General features: G+C 40.2%; 1 protein-coding gene across 10 annotated transcripts in view; it reads right to left on the reverse strand.

Moving 5' to 3' along the window:
* Positions 1–292: 292 nt before the first annotated feature.
* Positions 293–20013, reverse strand: part of fgd4a (FYVE, RhoGEF and PH domain containing 4a) — a 58094-nt gene continuing 38373 nt past the window's right edge. For 7 of the 10 annotated variants that reach the window (XM_044123910.1, XM_044123915.1, XM_044123912.1 and 4 more), the window contains 16 exons: positions 17462–17617; positions 15694–15874; positions 12108–12498; positions 7875–7964; positions 7637–7782; positions 6455–6611; positions 6234–6372; positions 5536–5594; positions 5304–5450; positions 4911–5083; positions 4488–4518; positions 4333–4413; positions 4113–4238; positions 3332–3475; positions 3114–3257; positions 293–2842 (listed from right to left, as the gene is read on the reverse strand). In XM_044123910.1, the coding sequence (XP_043979845.1) occupies positions 2600–2842; positions 3114–3257; positions 3332–3475; positions 4113–4238; positions 4333–4413; positions 4488–4518; positions 4911–5083; positions 5304–5450; positions 5536–5594; positions 6234–6372; positions 6455–6611; positions 7637–7782; positions 7875–7964; positions 12108–12498; positions 15694–15874; positions 17462–17617 (2408 nt within the window). In that variant the 3' untranslated portion in view covers positions 293–2599. The remainder of the gene's footprint in view (positions 2843–3113; positions 3258–3331; positions 3476–4112; positions 4239–4332; positions 4414–4487; positions 4519–4910; positions 5084–5303; positions 5451–5535; positions 5595–6233; positions 6373–6454; positions 6612–7636; positions 7783–7874; positions 7965–12107; positions 12499–15693; positions 15875–17461; positions 17618–20013) is intronic. The other 3 variants (XM_044123911.1, XM_044123918.1, XM_044123917.1) reach the window with 3 other exon arrangements.

Raw genomic sequence — 20013 nt, forward strand, 5'->3', positions numbered from 1 at the left:
TACATTTTTACAGTGATTAAGTTCTGCTGGAAAATGAAATCACAAAATTGGTGTCAACTCGACGTTTGTGCAGCAAAACCTTTGTTGGTGCTGCTTTGACTTTGAAAAAGGTCAAAAGGTCAACCATTCCCCATCCCCACCACATGGGGAGGGGGGGCAGCTTCACTCTGGGACTCGTCTGGGTTGAGGCACCGAAAACCCGACAGCAGAAGCAAAACGGGGAACTAAAACCGTGTGAAGCAAGCTGACAAACTAAACAAGCCAGAAATGGTTTTAAACAATACAAGATCAGCACAGACCACTGGATGTCTTTTATTTTCTTTGCAGGTACACTTTAGTTTTCTTTCAGGGTGTAAAGTGCGTAGATTCTCAAACGTTTGGGAAGGCGATGAAGACAGAAGTATAGATTTACATTCAGATTCATCACAGGGTTTGTGCTCTATTGTTTTTGCTTTATTTGAATAGTGCGGAGGGGAACGATTCAGGGATGAGCAAAAATAAAAAATTGGCACATTTCCCCTCAAAGTCAATGTTGGCGGCCATTTGACCGGTGGGTTGCATTCCTCAGCTGACTGAAGGAACAAGTTTGTGCTGCATTCAACAGTCCATCATAGTCTATAAATTACTTTAAATAAAAAATAATTACAGCAGTAAAAACATTTACACTTGTTTCATCGGCTGGTTGTGTCTGATTGTGCTGCTTCATCATCACACCGAAACGTTAAGACAAAACCATTTCTCTCCCTCTAGCCTTGGTTAAAATACTAAATTGATATTTTGATACAAACGGCAACATAAATTTAAATCAAATACGTTCAATAGTTATGATGATTTCTCTAAAGGACTTTCTGTCAATTCCTGCCATTAGTAACGTGGAGATATTAATTTCCGCAGACGTTGCGTCATATCCGGTCAAACTTGAAAGTTAATGCTCGAGCAGCTAAATCTGAATCGGAGAGACAAACAGGTAAAATGACGTGATCTGCAGAGGTTTTCGATGTCGGGGTCCTTAGAGTTGATATTTTACGGTATTAGTTTCAATGTTAATAAGTCTTTAAATAAACATTAACATGAATCCAATCCAATAAGTGAGCAAAAAATGTTGAAAAGTTATGCATTTTATGCTGTTTGTTTACGGCAGTGGCATCATTATGCTCTCACTTTTGTATTCAAACATGTTTAATATGCAGCAGGGACTTCAACGCGTTAATTTCAGTTATTTGAGTACATAGATTTTTGCTTTAACATTTTTCACTAAAGTTTTTACAAATGTTCCGAGCGGAATATGTTTCTGGTACGCCCGTAAATCTGACGCACAAGCAACGTCCGCAAAACAACAGCGCTGGAGAACAAAGCCGCTGCTCTCGGTTAATTTCAACTTCTAAACTGATCTGATTGGACGCTGGAAAATACTATTGTTGTCTTCAAGTTGTACTAAAAGCAGTTAGCCTGTCAGCAAAGCTATGCTAGCCTAAAATAGCACCTCAATGCTAAACACGTAGCAGCAGCACAGATACAAAGAAAACCCAAGAAACCCAATCTGATGGCTGAACGGATTAAGGGTCTGTTCAGCCATCAGATTGTGAATCTGCATAGCTCAGATAGATTAACATGTATGTAAAGCTCAAACATGTTGAGCTACACATACATGTTAGCTTATGTCTATTTATTCCATAATTTAAGATTATTTTTGAATTGAGAATCTTGGCTGAAAGACGTTGGAGAGCCTGTCTAGTGTCAACCTGTTGATGTTAAACTTTCTTATCTTTAGATACACCTCATTAAACTTAAGTAGTGATATAAAAATTGGGATATTTTACAGTAAAGAAGCTTTTGATTACAGCAGAAATGTTTTTCTTAACATTTTTTCACTTGAATTTTTAAACAAATACAATGTGATTACATGCTTAATGGGAAAATGAGACAAGATTTTAACAACAAAAAAAATCCCATTTATTTTGCTAATGAAGGTTTAATTATTTAAAGCACAGGCTTACCATGCTCCAAATAATATGTAATAAATATATTTTTTAATCCCATCACATAATTTTTGTTTGTCTCTTGTTTTAGCAGATTGAGTGAAGAGAGGAGAGAATCCAGCTTCATGTTCTTCGTTTTAAAGAAGTTCTCCTTCAGCGCTCCAATCAGAGGGAATACTGTGAATATTTTCGATGATGTTTAGAAGTTCCTCCTTTTCATAACAGAAAAGCTTGAGACTGAATTTTGTACATAAATGAAAAAAGTTATTTTTTTTTTATATAAAAAAGCGTTCTGTACAAGAAAGAGATTTACGGCACCAGCAGACGTAGTTTGAGTCTCATCCTGGACGCCTCCTGAAAGACTGAGTTTGAGTTTTTCTGTCTAGTGCTCGTCTGAGGGCAGGACGTGCGTCTCGAAGCCCCCCTGCTCTAGTGTTGATTGTACCAGAAACGTCAGTAATCCAGCACAGATAGCAGGAGAAAACCCTGGAGACGGCATCCCGTCGCCCCACTGCGTTCTGGAGGACCGGACAGAGAACATCTTTGGGTCCAGGACAGTCTGGCAGCAGGCTGGACGCGGAGGAAAGTCCTGCAGCAGGCCGAGTGAGCGGGCGACCCTCCTAGGTGTCGTCAGGATTAGCTTCCTGCTCGCCGCTGCTCTCGCCGCCGTTGGTTTCGGGCCGCGCCGGCATCTCTCCGGTCACCGCCACTCGGATGACCTTCAGCCAGCGCTGCTTCAGCTCCTCGCTCTCAGCAGCAAAGGTTTGGACAGACTTGGACTGGGACAGGCGGAAGCTGGCCGGCGTGTCGGCGTCCTCCACCGTGTAGCCCAGCAGCGGGATGGTGCACAGTGCCTTCACATCCTGCAGGAACGCCACAAACATGAGGTCATCCATGGAGAAAAAATACTCTTTTATGCACAACTGCTTATGCTTTACTAATAATTGACTTCATCTGATCGAGCCAATGAATCAGTGAGAACCGAGTGTCTTTGTCTCCAAAGTTAAATTTACCCAAAATAATTTAATAAAATGCTTTAGTTATAATATTATCTTGAACGGCCTTGTTGCTGAAATCAACCTTTATTGTTGATTCTATGGTTAAGGGAATTCTGTGTTGCTGTGTTTTTGTCACCTGTGGAGCTCCGTACAGGTAGAGCACCAGACACTCTTTCTCTGGGATCACACACCAGACCCGCTGCCACAGCTTGCCTCCTTTCTCAGAGTGCTGCAGGAAGCCGGACATGATGCTGCTTTCTGTGAACTGAGCCGCCTCGATCTGCACACAGGAGGCCAAACAGCTGAGAGTAATCTCACCGAACATCAGAACCAATCGGATCCATCCATCCTTACCTCCAGGATGCCCTTCCTTCGACCCTCGGTGACCACTTCCCTTTCTCCTGTCAGGATGGAGTAGCAGTCTTTGCAGACTTTGTTCACCTTGTAGTTGTCGTATTCAAGGTGTGCCTTGTTGTCTGAGCATTTCCAGCAAACCACCTGGAAGAACAGATCACATCTCAAAACTGCTCTAAACATTACAGTTTATAGTCCCAAACTGTTTACTGATGACATGATGTATCCATTTAATTAGCATTTGGATTCAGAATTTGAAGGTAAACCCAAAGACAGACTGGATAAACCGAAAACTTTTGTTTTGCAGAATATTTCTTGTAAAAATTCTGATTATTTGAAATGGAATGAAGAAGAGAAAATAGCAGGAGGAGGGAAGCGAAGATGTTTTTATTTTATGCTCGACTTATAATTTCTGTTATCTGAGAGCAATGGAGCTGCTGCATCGCTGCAGAAAGCAGAAACTGTCCAGAACCCGGTCAAACCGGACCAGGTTTCTGCCTTAAAACTCCTTTTTTTGTTTCTAGTTCTGAAGAACTGAATTTGTGGTTTTTAACGGCCTTGAATCTAAACGCCTCCTTTAACTTTGAGCCACATCTAAAATGAAAACTTTTTCATCTCTTTTAATCTTGAGGATCAGAAGGAAGAGCTCGTGTTAAAAATAACCTCAGCGCTGACTGGAAGTGAAACAGTGACGTTTATCACCAGTCCATCTGACACCAGATAGTCAGGAAACCTTAAATGTTCTTCAACTGAACGTTTCTCCTTTAACAGTGGAGCTTACGTATCCGCAGGCTCTGCAGTGATGCCGCCGCCGGGTGATGGCGTTGAAAGGCTCCCTGCACTTCATGCACATGGTCACTTCATTGTCACGAATCCAGCGAGGAGCCCGCTTCCCCAGCTCAGCTTTCTGCAAAACAAAGCAGTCAGCATGACAAGCCAAAAATAAAAAAACAGCAACGTGGCGTCAGTTCCTCTGAGAACGCTTTCAATGCTGCGCTAACCGAAACTTCCTCCACGTCCTTCAGAGCGTGCTTGAACGACTCGTTCTTCTGCTGGAAGATATCTATGGTCTCCCGGAAAGCCTGAGGGACGAGACAACAAATCAAACGCAGGTTTTTAAAAAGTTATGAAGAAATAAAGAGAGGCGTGTCTGTACCTTGATCCATCCTGCCTTGTCTTGCTCTGAGCTGAGGGGAAGAAAACAGGACAGAATCAAACCAACTTTATTCATTTTAATATGAAAAACTCTGATTTATGGAATATACATGACAATAAATGTTGCTTTTGGTTTTAAACAAAAACAACAAGACCCCTTTGTACATTTTCACAATTTGCATTAATTATCATTATTATTATGTAAATACATGAGGTGTTTTAGCCGAAAGGTAATTACAAAGATGTGTAAAAGTAACAGCCTTTAAACATACATTTCATTAAATCCATATTCCTTACTAGAAATAAAGAGTGGATTCATCTGTACAGTGATACGTTTCCAGACTTTATATTTATTATATAAATTAATATTTGAATTGAATGAATTAATTACACCTGCTGTGAGAAGATGAAACGTTTCGCTCACCTGGCCTGGAGCTCCAGCGTCCGTTCTTTGCCCGACACCTGGAAGGTGTGAGGATGATCCTCGTTGCTGGTTTCCAGAACCTTCATGCCGTCGATCCCGATCCGGGTCCGCACCGTGTATTTGGGTCCGCCCAGGCTGAATTTAGGCACGCAGTACAACAGCATGTTGTTGAACTGGAGGAACAAACAGATCCAGTTTCCACTCAGACTGAATTATTGTTTTGCTAATAACTGTTTCATATCAATAACAGGAAAATTTCCACACATCTTCACAGAAAGGCGTGGTTATCACAAAATGATTCACTTATTTACTCTAAAAGGAGAATATTTTCCTGCTGTACCCTTCGTGTGTGTGTGTGTGTGTGTGTGTGTGTGTGTGTGTGTGTTTCCTCACCAGGAACAGGTATCTGTCCATGGTGGAGGTGTTTCTGGCTGCCAGCTTCATGATGTGGCCCTCCTTGATGAATTCGTTGGATGGATGAACGATGTCCTCCTCTTCACCCAGCATCTCGTAAATCTCCATCAGCTTCTTCAGGTTTTCCTGAACAGTTGAAGGAAGTTTCCTTTTGCTCCAAACTGGACAGATTTTCAAGCTGCAGAGACAGGAAATCTGCTCCACTACTTACAGATTTCCTAATGGCGCTGTTGGAGTGGGTGGCTGCTGTGGCGATGATTTCTAATGATTCTGGAAAACAAAATAAGCATTTCAATATTTCCTCCTTCTTCAGAAACACATTTATAAACGACAACAAGGTGGAAGAAACATCTGTTATTAATATTGGCCCAGTGTTGGCGCTTCTCAAAGAACCAATCAGCTGCGACACCAGATCACCTTCGGGAGACGAACCACAAAAAAACAAAAAGACTTCTGACTTTTGATTAAAGTTTTGGAAAAAAAAATCTAAATTCTGAGAAAAAAAGTCAAAAATTTGAGAAAAAAGTCAAAATTCTGAGTTTGAACACAAAATTTAGAAAAAGCCTTATTCTTGAAATTGTTTCAATATTGACTTTAATAAGACTTTAAATGACTTCAAAACATAGTATTATGATTTTTTCTTTTACTTTTGAAATTATAACTCCAGTAAGCCTTTTATTCATGGCAGAAATGGGCTTCCTTAAAGAAAATTACTCATCCTGCTGATACCAATTTGAGTGCAGATAAAATGCAACCCTTGTTAAATAAAATCCTCTGAAAGTGAATAAAGAATCCAACAGAGAAACGTAGAAACACGACCAGAAAGTCGGAAGTTCTGCTGATCAGGACGAGTTTGAATGTTTGTTCACGTGAGAAGATTCCAGCTGATAAGTGTGAATTTTAACGTACTTTCTGCGTCGCCGCGGTCCGGGTCGTTCTGAGGAAGCTTCTTCAGGTAATCCTTCAGCAGCATCTCGTATCGGGGAACTCTCTGCACCGGCTCCAACATGTGATGCTGCAGCGTCAGGCTGCCGCAGATCTCCTGACTCTGTCCACAAACCAACAGGAAGCTTCTCAACGTCAGACAGAAACGTTTCCGCCCAGAGCGGAGCGGCGCGGCGCAGGTTTACCTGAATCTCCTGAATGATGGCCTTGAACGGCGGCGAGCGGTCGGTCCACTGCTTCAGCAACTCCATGGCCTTGTCAAAGTTCTTCACGTACTCGGCGTACATTTTGAGGAAGGGGGTGAGTTTCTGCAGGATGTCGCCGATCCGCGGTGTGGACGCCCTGCAGCGCAGCAGGAAGGATCAGATTATCTGACATCATTCAGGAAAACACAACAGAAACAAAAACCAAAGCATTTCACCCCCTAAATTAACCTGAATTTTAGAATTGCCAAAATTATGCAAAAATTATGTTTTTACACTTTTACTTAGTGAAGTTGAATTTCACTCCAGATCAGATCACACTCAGAGTAAATCAAATATATGTTGGTTTGTTTTTTAACAGAAAAATCTGAAGGCCGCCTGTCAATTTGACAGATTACAATTCACACCCCCGACCACCAGGTGGAGACATTTAAGTGCTTCACAGATTTAAATAAGTCCGGGCGTTATAAAAACTAATATCTCCAGCACATTTTGTAAACAAGAGTATCCGATGTGTGGAGTGAAAGACATTTGTGATAAAAACTAAATTACATTTTTTAATTGAGTTTCTTTCAGGGTCTGTAATTAATTAATCACATTTTAATTGGCAAAATAAGCAACATGTTCAATTAAAAACACATTTTTGCTGCTAAACTATCAAATAAATAGACATATAAACTCACCAGTAAAGATATAATTTATAATCTGTCTTTCAACCATCAGACTGGAGCAAAGTGTTTTTCTTCTTAACTGAGTTTCATGGAGTTTCTTTACAAATGTGGACGCTAACATTAGCATTAGCTGCTACTTGTTTAGCATTGAGATGCTATTTTTGGCTTAAATAGCTTCCCCAACAGGCTAACTCCTTTTAGCACAACTTGAATACAACAAGCAATTGTTCCAGCGTCCAATCGGATCGTTTGAAACAGAAATTAACCTCCTTTGAGCCCAGAGAAGCTGTTTCCATCGCTGCTGTTGGAGGATGCAACTTGTGCGTCAGGTTAATAGGCGTACCAGAAACACACAAATACAAAGGTTCCAAGATATAAAAACCAAAGAAAAAGAAGAAAGAAAAAAGAGTGATTAACTGAGCTAATATTTTAAAACTCTTGCGTGTCCAGGTGTGTTCAGTTTCATGTTTTTACACGTTTAGCTGGAACCCACCATTCCCCCATGCGTTTCTCCAGATCAGGAAGCAGAAACTGGCTGTGGAAGGCGTGGATGGAGGTGATGTTGGAGAAGATGTTCTTCACCACATCCAGAGGGAAAGTGCCTTTATTCGCCTCCTCCATCATCTTGGTGCAGAACACCTGGACAGCCATGAACGCGGTTAGGGATCAACAACGTTTTTCTCTGTCGACTGAAAACAGAAGTGAGACGGAGATTTGGGCGAGTTCCTCACCTGGTCCAGCAGGTTGAGTCGGGCCACGTACGCCTTCTCCGTGTGCAGCAGCTCACTGGCGATCTTAAACAGCTTCTGCTCGTTCGTCTCCTGAGAAGAAAGAAAACATTTCTATTAGTAAGGACAGTTTAAACATCACATCCCTGCAGGAACCAGGAAGTAGAATCTGTTTCTGAAGGCGCTGCTGTGAGCCTGCAGAACTGAAAGGACCGCCGGAGTCTCCAGCTGAGCTAGCTGCACTGATCAGCAGCCCAATGAGTTCTGGTTCTTTCAGAACAGGAAATGAAAACAGGGAATAAGGGAAATGACACCAGAAAAAACAAAAACACCAGTTAACAATGAGTGAGAAGTCAGCTGCTGTCACAGACAACAAGAAGGGCCTGAAAAAGCGACGGTGTTGCATTCTGGGACGTGGAGATTTCATAAGATGCAGAGCCACAAAAGGAACCATCTTCCTTTTAAATGCTGGTCAGAAACCTGAGAACAAGGAGAGAACATGCTTCCTCATAACCACTGGTTCTCCGGTCAGCTCAAACACATTTTAATAAACATAACAGCTGCTGGTTTTATCGTGCAAACAAGACAAAACTGCAGCTTTCCTGCCGTGAAGCAGCAACAACTGGGACAGGTTAAGAGTTTTCACATGAAACACATGAAGAATACGATCAACCGTCTCATGGCATCAGAGTGTTTATCCAGCTTTGCAAATAAATAATCATAGCACTTCATTAAACACAGCAAGAAATGATGTTGCTAGTTGTTCAGTAAATGAAACATTTTTTGATTCTTTTAGTGATCGATAATTCTGCTCATACGTCACAGTTGGGACGGTAGCAGCATTTCCTCCTGGTGGAGCGACGGCCATGATGTCCAGAGGCGTCTCCAGACAAACACGTCTTTGTTTCTGTTGATAAATGAAATCCTGATGGATTCTTCCTTCCAGTCCAAATCGTTTCTCTGTGGATAAACGACCAGCTGCATGACCAGCTTCAGCAGCATCTTCAAAGTTTTAACCATCTGAGGTCACAGGTGGCAGTTAGCCTATCAGATGTCTCCAAAGCCATGACATCATCATCTGGGCTTCACTTTGTTGTTTAAAGAGACTGTATGTTAAGTAAATCTTTCATTATTGTGAAGTTTGGTCTAATTAAATGTTTCTGTATCTTTTTAAATGGTGTCTGAATGGAAACGCTAAAGTTCAGCGCCTGCCTGTAATTAACTGGAGAGCCAAGCGCTAACCCAGTGAACATTGATTGACCTCTGGGCTTGGTGCTAACGGGGCTAAACGACTTAAGCCTGTTGTTTACTGTAGCTGCTCAAATGCTTATCTGGTATCACTTCCACACACATCCAGGCAGGTGCAGCATGGACTCTGTTCTGCTGTGAAACCCAGTGAGGTTACTGGTTTCAGGAAGGTTTCCACATCAAATTTACTTTAAATTCACTGGAAAATTCTTCCTTTTACTTGCAAGTCAATCACACAGACAAATTTCCCACGACTGGCTCAGATTTGCAGTTCAAATAGTGAAAATTCAGATTTTTCTTCTGTAAAAATCTGAACTTCTCCCCATTTTGTATAAAATCAACGTGTTTAAGTTCAAAATGGGCATCAAGGGAGGAGAAACTGGATTAAAGTGAATGTAGGATGTAAGGGTGTGGAATAAAAGTCACAAAAATAATTATTTCTTATTACTTTTTAGGTAACTGCAATCACAGCCTCACAAACACAAATTTACTATTCATGATATGCTTCTTTAGGACACCAGGCACATAAAGAAGTTTGATTTTTTTTATTAAAATGCACAAAATAACTGAATTTAATCCTATTTTCAAATGAATTTCTATTAATTGATACAGTTTTATGGAAAAAAGTGGAGAACAGCAGTAAAACAATAAAAGAAAGGTTTTATAAATCAAAATCTTATTTTCAATAAGAAATTTATGATGGTTGTTGTTTATAAACAGCCGGTTTGCTGGGATTTTAACCCACAACCATCTCAGGTTTACAGAGAACGAGAACATTTCCAGAGAGCTGCAGCTGAGTGGAAGAAAAACGTCTCACTGAGGTCAAAGGTCAGAACCTCTGAAGTTACAACATGTGAAGCACCTGAGCTACAGCAGCTGATGACCTCACTGCTAACGTCAGGCTAACAGGCTAACAGGCTAACATGGCGGGATTTTAAAATCTGAGACTCTCAAACTACAGGACGGTAAAACGAATGTTGGCTTCGAGTGACGATGGTCTTCTGCATGAAGAAGCTCCAACAATAGTAGAAAGGAAACAGAGTTCAGCATCGAGTTTTATACTAAAATATGTTTTACATGGTAAAAAAGGAATTGACTGTAACAAAAGAGTTAGCTAACAGAAAGCTGCACTGTTCAAAGCAGAAACTAATTTAGGTTTAAAACCTGAAATAACAGCAGAATCACTGAAAAACAAAGAAGCTGCAGCTGGAATAATATTTAACACTTTACACTGAGAGTCAAGACAGTAATTATATACAACTTATTTCAAAATGATCCCAATCACTGAACTCAGGTGTTTCGTAGCTACAGGTGTGTAAATCCAGCCTCCAAACACGCAGACGGATCGCTCAGCTCAAAACAGGCAGCAGCACAAAAACTGTCTGAGTTGTCAGACGTTTGACATGAAGACCATGAAAACATCCAGAGTAAAGGTCGTAGGTCACAGGCGAAGCCAGAAACAACGAGTCGCTCTGAGGAGCTCAGGATTAGGAACACCTGTCCAACACCTGCAGTCGGCTGTTTGTGGTTTTATAAGAGAGGAAACGACTGGCTCTCCTAAAACCACAAGAGCTGCAAACTTCAGGATTAGCTCCAGGACAGAGTGCAGGTTTCTTAACAGAATGGATTCAGATGCAGAAAGCACTAACCTGTCTGCCATGTGTAAAGTTTGGTGGAAGGAGGATCTGTTCTTCAGAGCTTGGTCTCAGACTGTTAGTTCCAGTGAAAGTTTCAGTTTTATTACAGCTGCCTGCCAACAGTTCAGTTCCTGCTCCAACGTTACTGAGCAGCAGAGCACAAAGCCAAACCCTTCAAGACGCAGACTAGTGAGTTTGAAAAGTTAATTAAACACTTTTCATTTTTTAATATCCATCCATCCATCCATCCATCATGTTCTTCTGCTTATCCGGGGTCGGGTCGCAGGAGTCGCAGGGGTCGCAGCTTAAGAAGGGAGGCTTTTTTTAATAAAGAAAATCTATTTTCTTTATCATTACTTTTAAAAAAGCTTGTTCAAGAACATTTTCTAATGAAAAACTATTTTCTTTATTATATAATTACTTTAAACTTGTGTCTGCAAACCTTTTTAAAAGAAAAAGCTATTTATTATTTTTATTTATTTTAATTTTAATATAAGAACAATTTATTAAAAATATTCTGTTTTTCCCCTATTTTTATATTTAATAAATTTTTAAAACTTGTTTCTAGAATTCCTTAATGAAAAAAAAAGTATTTTATTTATTAATATTTGTTAACATTTTGGTCAAGAATGCTATTTTAAATATTAAATCTTTTTTATCTTATTTTTAAGAAACAAACTTAAGTTAAAACCTTTTTAATGAAAAAGAATTTCTACTTTAATTTACTATTCAAGATGTTTTAACTGAACAACATCCTATTTCTTTCATTTTCTTTATTTTTTATTATTACAAACCTTATTTAATAATAATTATTGTTATAATTTATTTTTATTTGAGTAGAAACCTGTGGGATGAAGTAAAGCTGAGACTGTGAGCCTCATCATCCCACATCAGTGTCTGACCTCATGAATGCACTTCTGGCAGACTGGTCACTATGAGGAAACCTTCACTCTAGAAAAGGTTTCCTCATAGAAAACCTTCCTAGAACATCATCAAGCCAACATCATCTGACCTGCTTAACCAGTTAAAGTCTGTAAAGTTTTGTTTAGGCAGCAGAGAAAGAGACGCCTCATATTTCTGCAAATGCTGAATAAAACACAGGAAAGTCATTTAAATGTTCTGTTATAACTCGTTCTGCTGAGATTTCTCAGATGTGTTTATTCCTAAGGAGGCAGAGCAGCAGACATTTTTAATCTCCTCAGACAACTGCAGGTTCCTGGGGGTTTGGTTGCCAGGGCACAAACTCAGCAGCTGAAATGTTCGACAGAGCAGCCCTTCACCCAAACAGGCTGCTTCCCCCTCAATCAGAATGACTGATTACCTGTGCTTAGTTTGTAAAAACAAAACCTACCTTTTGCTCAGAGTGTCCCTCTTCACTCTTCTGCAGAATCTCGGCTGTTTTCTCCCTGTCCTCATTCTCAGCGCCGGTCCTGTCCGAGTGCTGTGAAGCTGAATGATCGTCCACGTCATCTGCTCTTTCCAAATCTCCGTTTACGAGCTCAGCAGTCTCTGTCCTCACGCTGTGGTGCGTCTCCTCCTCCGTCTCCTTGTCCTGCTCCATCTGTGCTAGCACCCCGTTAGCCGCTGGCCTCTTGGCATCCTGCGTCGCGGCCGCCGCGGACGAGAACTTCTCCTGAATCTTGCTGATGTCGGCCCGCTGGCAGACACGGAGAGCCGAGCTGCAGCTGGACACCTTGCTGGTCTGTTTGAGCGCCGAGCCGTCTCTCTTGTTGTCTGCGCTGCTGGAGGAAGAGAGCAAAGGCGAAGGAGGAAGTGTGTCAGAGTGCAGAAGAAGTTATAGAAGGACTTTCATTTAAATAATACAGTCAAAGGAGCCTGCAGACGGCTGTTGGCAGCTGACATTTTCACAGCCAGTGTGGGGCTCGGCGGCGAGCTGCATGAGTTCGCACGTGGGCGTCAAGAGTTAAAAATAAATCCAGAGGAGGTGCACTAACTTCTTGCAGTGGCATAGGAAGTGTAACAGAGGTACAGTAATAGTGAGGTGTTCCCAGGAGGTACAAGCTGTCCTACTTCTACACAGGAAACCTACTTTCCTCTGAGCTCAGAAATAAATGTAGAAAAAGGGTTTTAAAAAAGTTGGAGTCCAGTTGCTCCACATCCTGCAGCTGCTTCCCCGCCTGAATGAATCACCTGCAAACAGCTGCTAAAAATCTCTTCAGCTAATCTCAGCTCCTTTTTAACAACTGAAGTCGCTTTAAACTCCTTTACGTGCTACATAACCTTTACCGATACAACAGTTTCTGTGTTGCAATGAGCGTTACTGCTCATAAAAACAGGAAGTATGTATAAATAGAGGAAGGAGAGGCAGCCGGTGAGCAGTCTGCATGAATCAGTTGTGTGCTGCATGCCACCTGAGATCTACTACAGTCTGACAGGATGAAACCAGAGACACAAAAATAAACCAGAAGTATCTGCTGTGGGAAACGTGTGGCGTTAAAACATGAACTCTTCTGCTCTGTGTTTCAAACTGTGTGTGATGGCACGAAACAAACAAAACGAGAATGAAGTTTCACTTGTGCTAAAAGCAGGCCGGCCGGCCAGGAGCATGTGAATCAGATTAGGACATTAGTGGCTAATTCTGCTCTGAGAAGCTGTGGGTGTTTCCTTCCTTTGTTCTGCAGCGCTGCAGGTAATCCCCGCTAGCAGCAGAGGAAACTGAGGTGACTAACTTCAGGAGCAGAGAAGGTCTGCTGATGTTCTCATAACCTGCAGTAAATAAACAATAAGAGTGACTCATTCTGAAAACTAACTACTGACTACAAGACAGTTACAGGAGAATGAAATGCAGGGTGCTCAAACTGTGGAGCATGTACCAGTGAAGGCACGCAGACTCACTTTAGTGGGACCAACATGAGGTTTTGCCGTTTATACTAAACAACTAAACAGGTGAATGCAAAGATAATTAATGGTAAAATATTGGATTGGTAATTGTGGGCTGGATACTTGCACCACAAAAAAATTATTCTTCAAAAAGAAACGGTCTCACATAAATTAATAATTTGATATTTTTGTGGTGTAAAATCTTCTTATTGCATTAAAGTGTAGCCCAGCAATGCCCCTCCCCAGCCTGTTGCTGCAGAATCCCAACGTTTTACCTGTTCCTCAGTGGTACTAAATGGTTGATTATTTGGAAATCAGAGACTTTGAAGCATCAACTTTGATGAATTAAATACAGAGATTTAAAAGCAATTAAAAAAACTGAATTAGTCGTAGTTTCTTTTTGTGTTTCTGGTACACCTGAAAATCTGACGCATAAGCTAACAGCAGCGACGGACGACAACACTCACTCTTTGGTTGCCTAGCAACAACCTGTTGAGTAACTTTTGCAGCAGCAATTTCAGGTTTTATCTCCTAACTGGTTAAAATAAAAAACTTGAAAACAGCTTGGAGTGAAAACTGTGGATAAAACAAAAAAACGCCACCAGATCAGCAGCATTCAGATATTTAAAACAAAAATTAATCAAAAATTACCGATCTTTGCACATTTTTAACGGTGCAAAGAAAAAGTCTAGATTGGTTTTATGAAATTCAGTTTTCTTTAGGTTCAAAGACATCATTCTGCAGCTAGAATTTAACCGTAATTTACCAAACGCTGGACGTAGCAAAAACTGAAGCACCAAAGTGTGAGAAGTCGGAACCAAACGGCCGTTTAGCAGAGCTACAGCAGCTCCTACCTTTGTCTCCTGGGTTTAATCCGGCAGCAGTGAGTCCTGCTCTCCGCCGGCTGAATGATGACCAGAGTTTCCCCTCGCCTGAACAAATCTCCTCTCATCCCCTCGCTAACGCTTCACCTGTCACACAGGCTAATCTGCTGCCGTCTGAGCTACACTCATCCAGACAAGCTCAGGACTTTCATCTGACGTCTTCTGCTTTTCCTTTTCTTGAAATAAACTCAGGCGTTGGGAAAGAAAAACTCTTCTGTCACTTGGATTACGACAGCAACACTGAGGGTTTTTATTACAAAAACACCAGAGGGGCAAAAATGGAGTTAGTCAAGAAGAACTGAGCAGCATTTCTGCAGTTAGATCAGGAATCTGAGGCATTTAGGATTCACAGAAACGTTTTTATCCTCATTTTAACTTAATAAACTCCTTTAGAGCCACAAATGTTCCCTGATTTATGGAAACTAAGAAGACCTTTGGAACCACTTTACAATACCTCATGAATGACTAGTAAATAGTTCATAACTGTGTTTTATTCTGTAAACATTTTATAAAACATTAATTACAAAACTGCAATGAAACATCTCAGATTAATCCGTTAGCAGAATGAAATGTAAAGTGAGGCTGAAATTTGAGGTAAACCGGCTTTATTCAAAGTTTTTCTGTTTATTTTGAGCAGATTGAGCTGAAGAAACTGTGACAAATAAAAGATTTTCCTGTTTTATTGCTGTTTTGTTTTTTAAACTTTTGTTTTTATGAATATGTGTGAGAGTAAGTAACAGATGTACCCAGTTAAAACGGGTTTTAATTTGTCTGGTTTTGTTCAGTCTTCACTCCTGATCAAATGTGGTTACAATTTAATTAATAACATATCTATAAATATGTATTAGCCATTTACCAGGCGTGTTTTATTAAATATCAAACATTTTCTTCCATTTTTAGTTTTTAAATGAAAGAAATACTCTAATCTTTTTGAGGATGGACATATTTTCTTCTGTTGGATGTTTGTGGATAATGATGTAAAAAAAGGAAAATCAAATAAGAAAAATAGATCAAGATTTATATTTCTGGTCCTTTTAGTGTCATAAACTTGTGGAAAACCAGTGAAATTATTCCATGGAACGAACTGGAAAGCTGATAAACCTGCATTTGTTATTTTATCTGTATTTAAATCTTTATTAAGAGGCGTTTTGGATCCTCCCCCCATGTTAGGGCACTTTCTGTTGAAGCCCAGAAAGAGCAGTGAGTCAGTACCGGTTCTCCTCAAAGCGGCTGATCAGGTCCGACACCTTGGACGGTTTGACCCTGTCGCGCGGCGTGGTGGTCGGCTTCCCTCCTCCGTCCTCCATGATGAATCTCAGCGGGGATTTCTGGACGCTGCCCGGCGGCTGCAGAGGAGACACTGGACTCAGCAGGTGCTCCGGCTTTGGTGGCACTAAAGAAACAACAACAACAAAAACATGCCTGATTCCTGATGGATGCCTTCATGATTTCCACTGGAGGAAATATGAAGCTGCAGTTCCACTCTGAAGCTGAAGAGGGCAGCAAAATCTACCCTATGTGACGACAGGCCTCAGATTCTTTTCTTTATCTTTTTTTTTAAATACTTCAAATCCAATGAATTTTAATGAGACAAACATCCAATCCAATTCATTTTATTTTATTTACAAAGCACATTTAGAAAACAATATGTTTGCCCCAAATGCTACAGATAATTGTTTACATCCATGCTGCTGTTTTTACTCATTTTAAATGACATTTCCACTGTCAGAGCAGATCTGAATTGTAGATAGTGTTTTTTTTTATGCTTACATGCAAATTATATGCAATCTTTAAAACGTGATCCGACTCAGTTGCCCATCCCTTCGATCATGAGCCTGATGTACCAATTTCTAAAAACTGCACAGTACTTTCTGTTACAGTCTATCAGTATAGCGTTATTATTATTATTATTAATTATTATTAATTTTGTTAATCTTTTACATATTGTTTTTCTGTGGACCTTTTATCTGTTGCTGCTGTTACACCCGAATTTCCTCTTTTTATTTCTATTCCAAATACCAAGAAAATAACTGTAACAAAAATATTAGCAGCAGAATAAGGTGAACTAGAAACACTACAGAAATTGTAAAAAAGGAAACAACAAACAAACACACATTGTATGAACAGCTACTGAAATAAAGTGAGTTTTTAAGAGACTTAAAAACAGCAACAGAAGATGTTTGTCAAATATTTTACTTTATGATAACTGGAGTAAAAATGACAGCAGTTTTCTAATGATGGTTTCTTTTATTAATGGAAAACAAATTTATCAAACCAACCTGTGTTAAGTGTTAAGACCTTAACCAGAATCACTCCAGCCAGGGCTGGATTTACCATAGTCTGGGCCCTGGGCTGGAATCTGTTCTGGTGCCCCAGTAAAAGAAACATTATTTTTTTATTGTAAATTAGTTTTTGCTCTACAACCAGGTTTAAACTGATAATACTAATTGATGACGGTAGCTTTAATCCGTCCCTTGGCCAGTAGATCCATATTTTTGCAGAATGTCTGCAAAGGATGCATCCAAAAACAAGGATAAAAAATCTGTGTGTCGGTTTCTAAAGAGCTCACAAACAAACCATTGTTTCTGAGAACACAAAGACCAAAATTAAATTAACCAAAAAACAAGGTCGTGTTGGTTTAAAGATTTTGCTTTAAAAGATTAAATTATTTGAAAACTGATTTTTTTTATCTACTCAGATACTTTCCTGTGATATTAACATTTATTTGAGGATCTACAGAAGTGAGTTACGAGGCAGAAACTATTATAAAACTGTGTTCACAGGTTTATAATTAGGTTTACAGCAACGAGAAGAAAGAAGTTCTTCATTGCTATCTGTGTAGAATGATTAACTGAAGTCAAACAGAAGAGGTTCACCGGTCTCACGGTTCACTGATTGAAGGACTTATTACACAAACACACTCTGGACTGTGAATCCGAACTCATTCAGCGTGATTTACGGACGGCATGCCGACAGGTACCTTTTGGTTTAGTTTGTAGCAGAGTCCTGCTTCCAGGTACTCTTCCATTGACCCCTCCCCTCGTCCTGTCAGCTGCCCCCCTAATCGCCCGATTCAGACACTCCTGCAGGATGGGCGAGCCGCCGCTGGCTTTCCTCGGCGAGCTGCAGCCTAGAGCTGAGGGACAAAGAATGCACATCCATCAGGACTTCCACAGACGCCACATAGACGGTCACACCAAAACACACGCTGATCATGGTGAAGGTGGGTAGTGGCGGTGCTCCAGATGACCACAGCAACATGAGCTGCTCGGATGATGCTGAGGCTGAAGAATAACTGCTGAGGCACTTTAATCTCCTGAACAGGTCCAAAGGTCCAGAACCATTATTGATCTTTTTATTAAATCTTCCCAAAACTTAAAAGCCTCTCTAACGTTCTGATTTGTTAAGAAATCTTGACTGTTAGCAGCACATTTTAGCTAATCTGCTAATGTGCTAATAGCAGAGCTAATATTTTGTTTAGCGCTGTAGTGTTTTTGCTACAGCCCTGGTTGTTATTGTTCTTTTTTTGTATTTTTATTTGTTTGTTGAACACTTGCCACTTGCTCAATAAAGTTTCTTGAAAAAAGAGACTGAAACAGAACAGACATCAAAATAAGAGCATAAACGTCCAACTACTTGAAGAATTACAGTTAACTGAAACTTCAACACAGATATCAAACTTTATTCAACTGGAAGACTATAAAACAGCCAAGTAAATTAGCACTTTAAAATTTATCTGGAAAAAAATATTTAGGAGAATCCAAGTGCCTTAAACTAAAACAACTAGCTCTGCTATTAGCGCATTAGCAGAAGTGATCTCACTGCTGCATGGAAATACACAGCAATGAATGATTTGGAGAATTTTCTCACATTCTCCATGCGGATGAGATTTATTCCAGAATGCATCACTGTGGAGGAAACCGTTTCAAATCTTTACATTCCTGAATGTTTTCACCTAATTTCACCTAAAAACCTCATTTACAGAGTTGGGTGAATAATGTTTAGTGCAGCTGTACTTTGTAATCCTTGTTCTCTTTGTCTGCAGACCAAACTTACAGAGTTGGTTGTCATTACTTGTTAAACTTTTCTTTAAATGTTGTAAATATTAAAAAGCAATGTCATAGCTGGGCAGCATTCAGCTCCCATCTTTGCCTATTAATACTACTCTTAATCTGTAGAGGAGCTAAAGCTAAACTTTCTGTGTTAAGATTTCCCAGAGGTATTCTGGATTTTTCCATCTGACTGTGGGGATGATGCATTTCTGCCTGGAGCTGTTTGACAGGTTCTTCTGCAGGGTTTTGGGTCATTTTTCTGACTCTGGTCATCTTGGGAGGCATCGATCCTCACGGCCTCCTCAGCTGCAGCAATGTTGACCAAACCGGATCTTTTTTACCAGACAAAGCAGATGTAACAACTGAAAGTTTGAAAATGACAAACAAAGCCCTGAAAAGACAGAAACAGGAACATTTACTGCTCCGCTGCAGCCACAGACATGAACAAGATCAAGACCAACAGACCAAATATTGGCCTGATTATCACCAATAATCCATCTGATGAGACTTTTCCCGACCAGCTGGTCCCAGACGGGCCAGCATGACTGTTTAGATGGAGCAACAGACACAGACGGGCAGTGTTTACTGGAGACTAAACCAACCTCACTCTGACCTCTACACACACACACACACACACACGCACACACACACACACACACACACACACACACACACGCACACACACACACACACACTACATCTGGCAAAGAAAATGTCCTAATAAGGAGTCACATTTCCACAAGCTCTAAATAGTTCCATAATATTAAGTTTGTTCTTTAGTTTTTATTTAAAGGGGCCATTTTGTTTAGGCTGGATGCAGAATGTGAGGAAGGCACTTTTATTGATGAGTAAAAATCCTGAAAATAAATGAATCTCTTGATACAGCGCCAAATCTCAGTGAATATTTAATAACATTTAGATCTAATATTTTTTTATCCTCAGAAAAATCACAAGCGCCAAATCTTCTGCCCTCCTACCGAGTCTTTTCATTCTGAGTCTTAAATCTGAACAGAATGCTGAGGAACCTTTAAGCTACGACCTCCTGTTTCCACAGGACATAAATATGATGCCACACATATGTTCATTTCTCTTTGCCACTCTTCAAAATGGGTAAAAGAAGCAAACATTTGATTCAACCAGGACAGATGTGTGTTTATCTACATAACTCAGCTAAACGGATGGAGTAAAATCACTGCAGTAATTTCAAATTTAGTCATTGATTATTAATTAAATGCTCCAACACACACTGATTCTTTCAAAAATGTCAAAAACAAATTACAAAAATACCGCCATCACTTTCAATTTATGGGGTAAGAATTGTATTTGTACTTGACTATTTAAAACGTTTTAGAAGGAAATGAATAAAAACATTCATCCGTCCACCGTCTACAGCCACTAACCCTAACCCTAACCTTAACCCTAACCTAAACCTTAACCCTATCTGGTGCTACAGAAATAAACTGAATAGAATAAAGCAACA

This window comes from Gambusia affinis, linkage group LG08 (assembly GCF_019740435.1).
Source record: "Gambusia affinis linkage group LG08, SWU_Gaff_1.0, whole genome shotgun sequence".
NCBI classification, from domain to species: Eukaryota; Metazoa; Chordata; class Actinopteri; order Cyprinodontiformes; family Poeciliidae; genus Gambusia; species Gambusia affinis.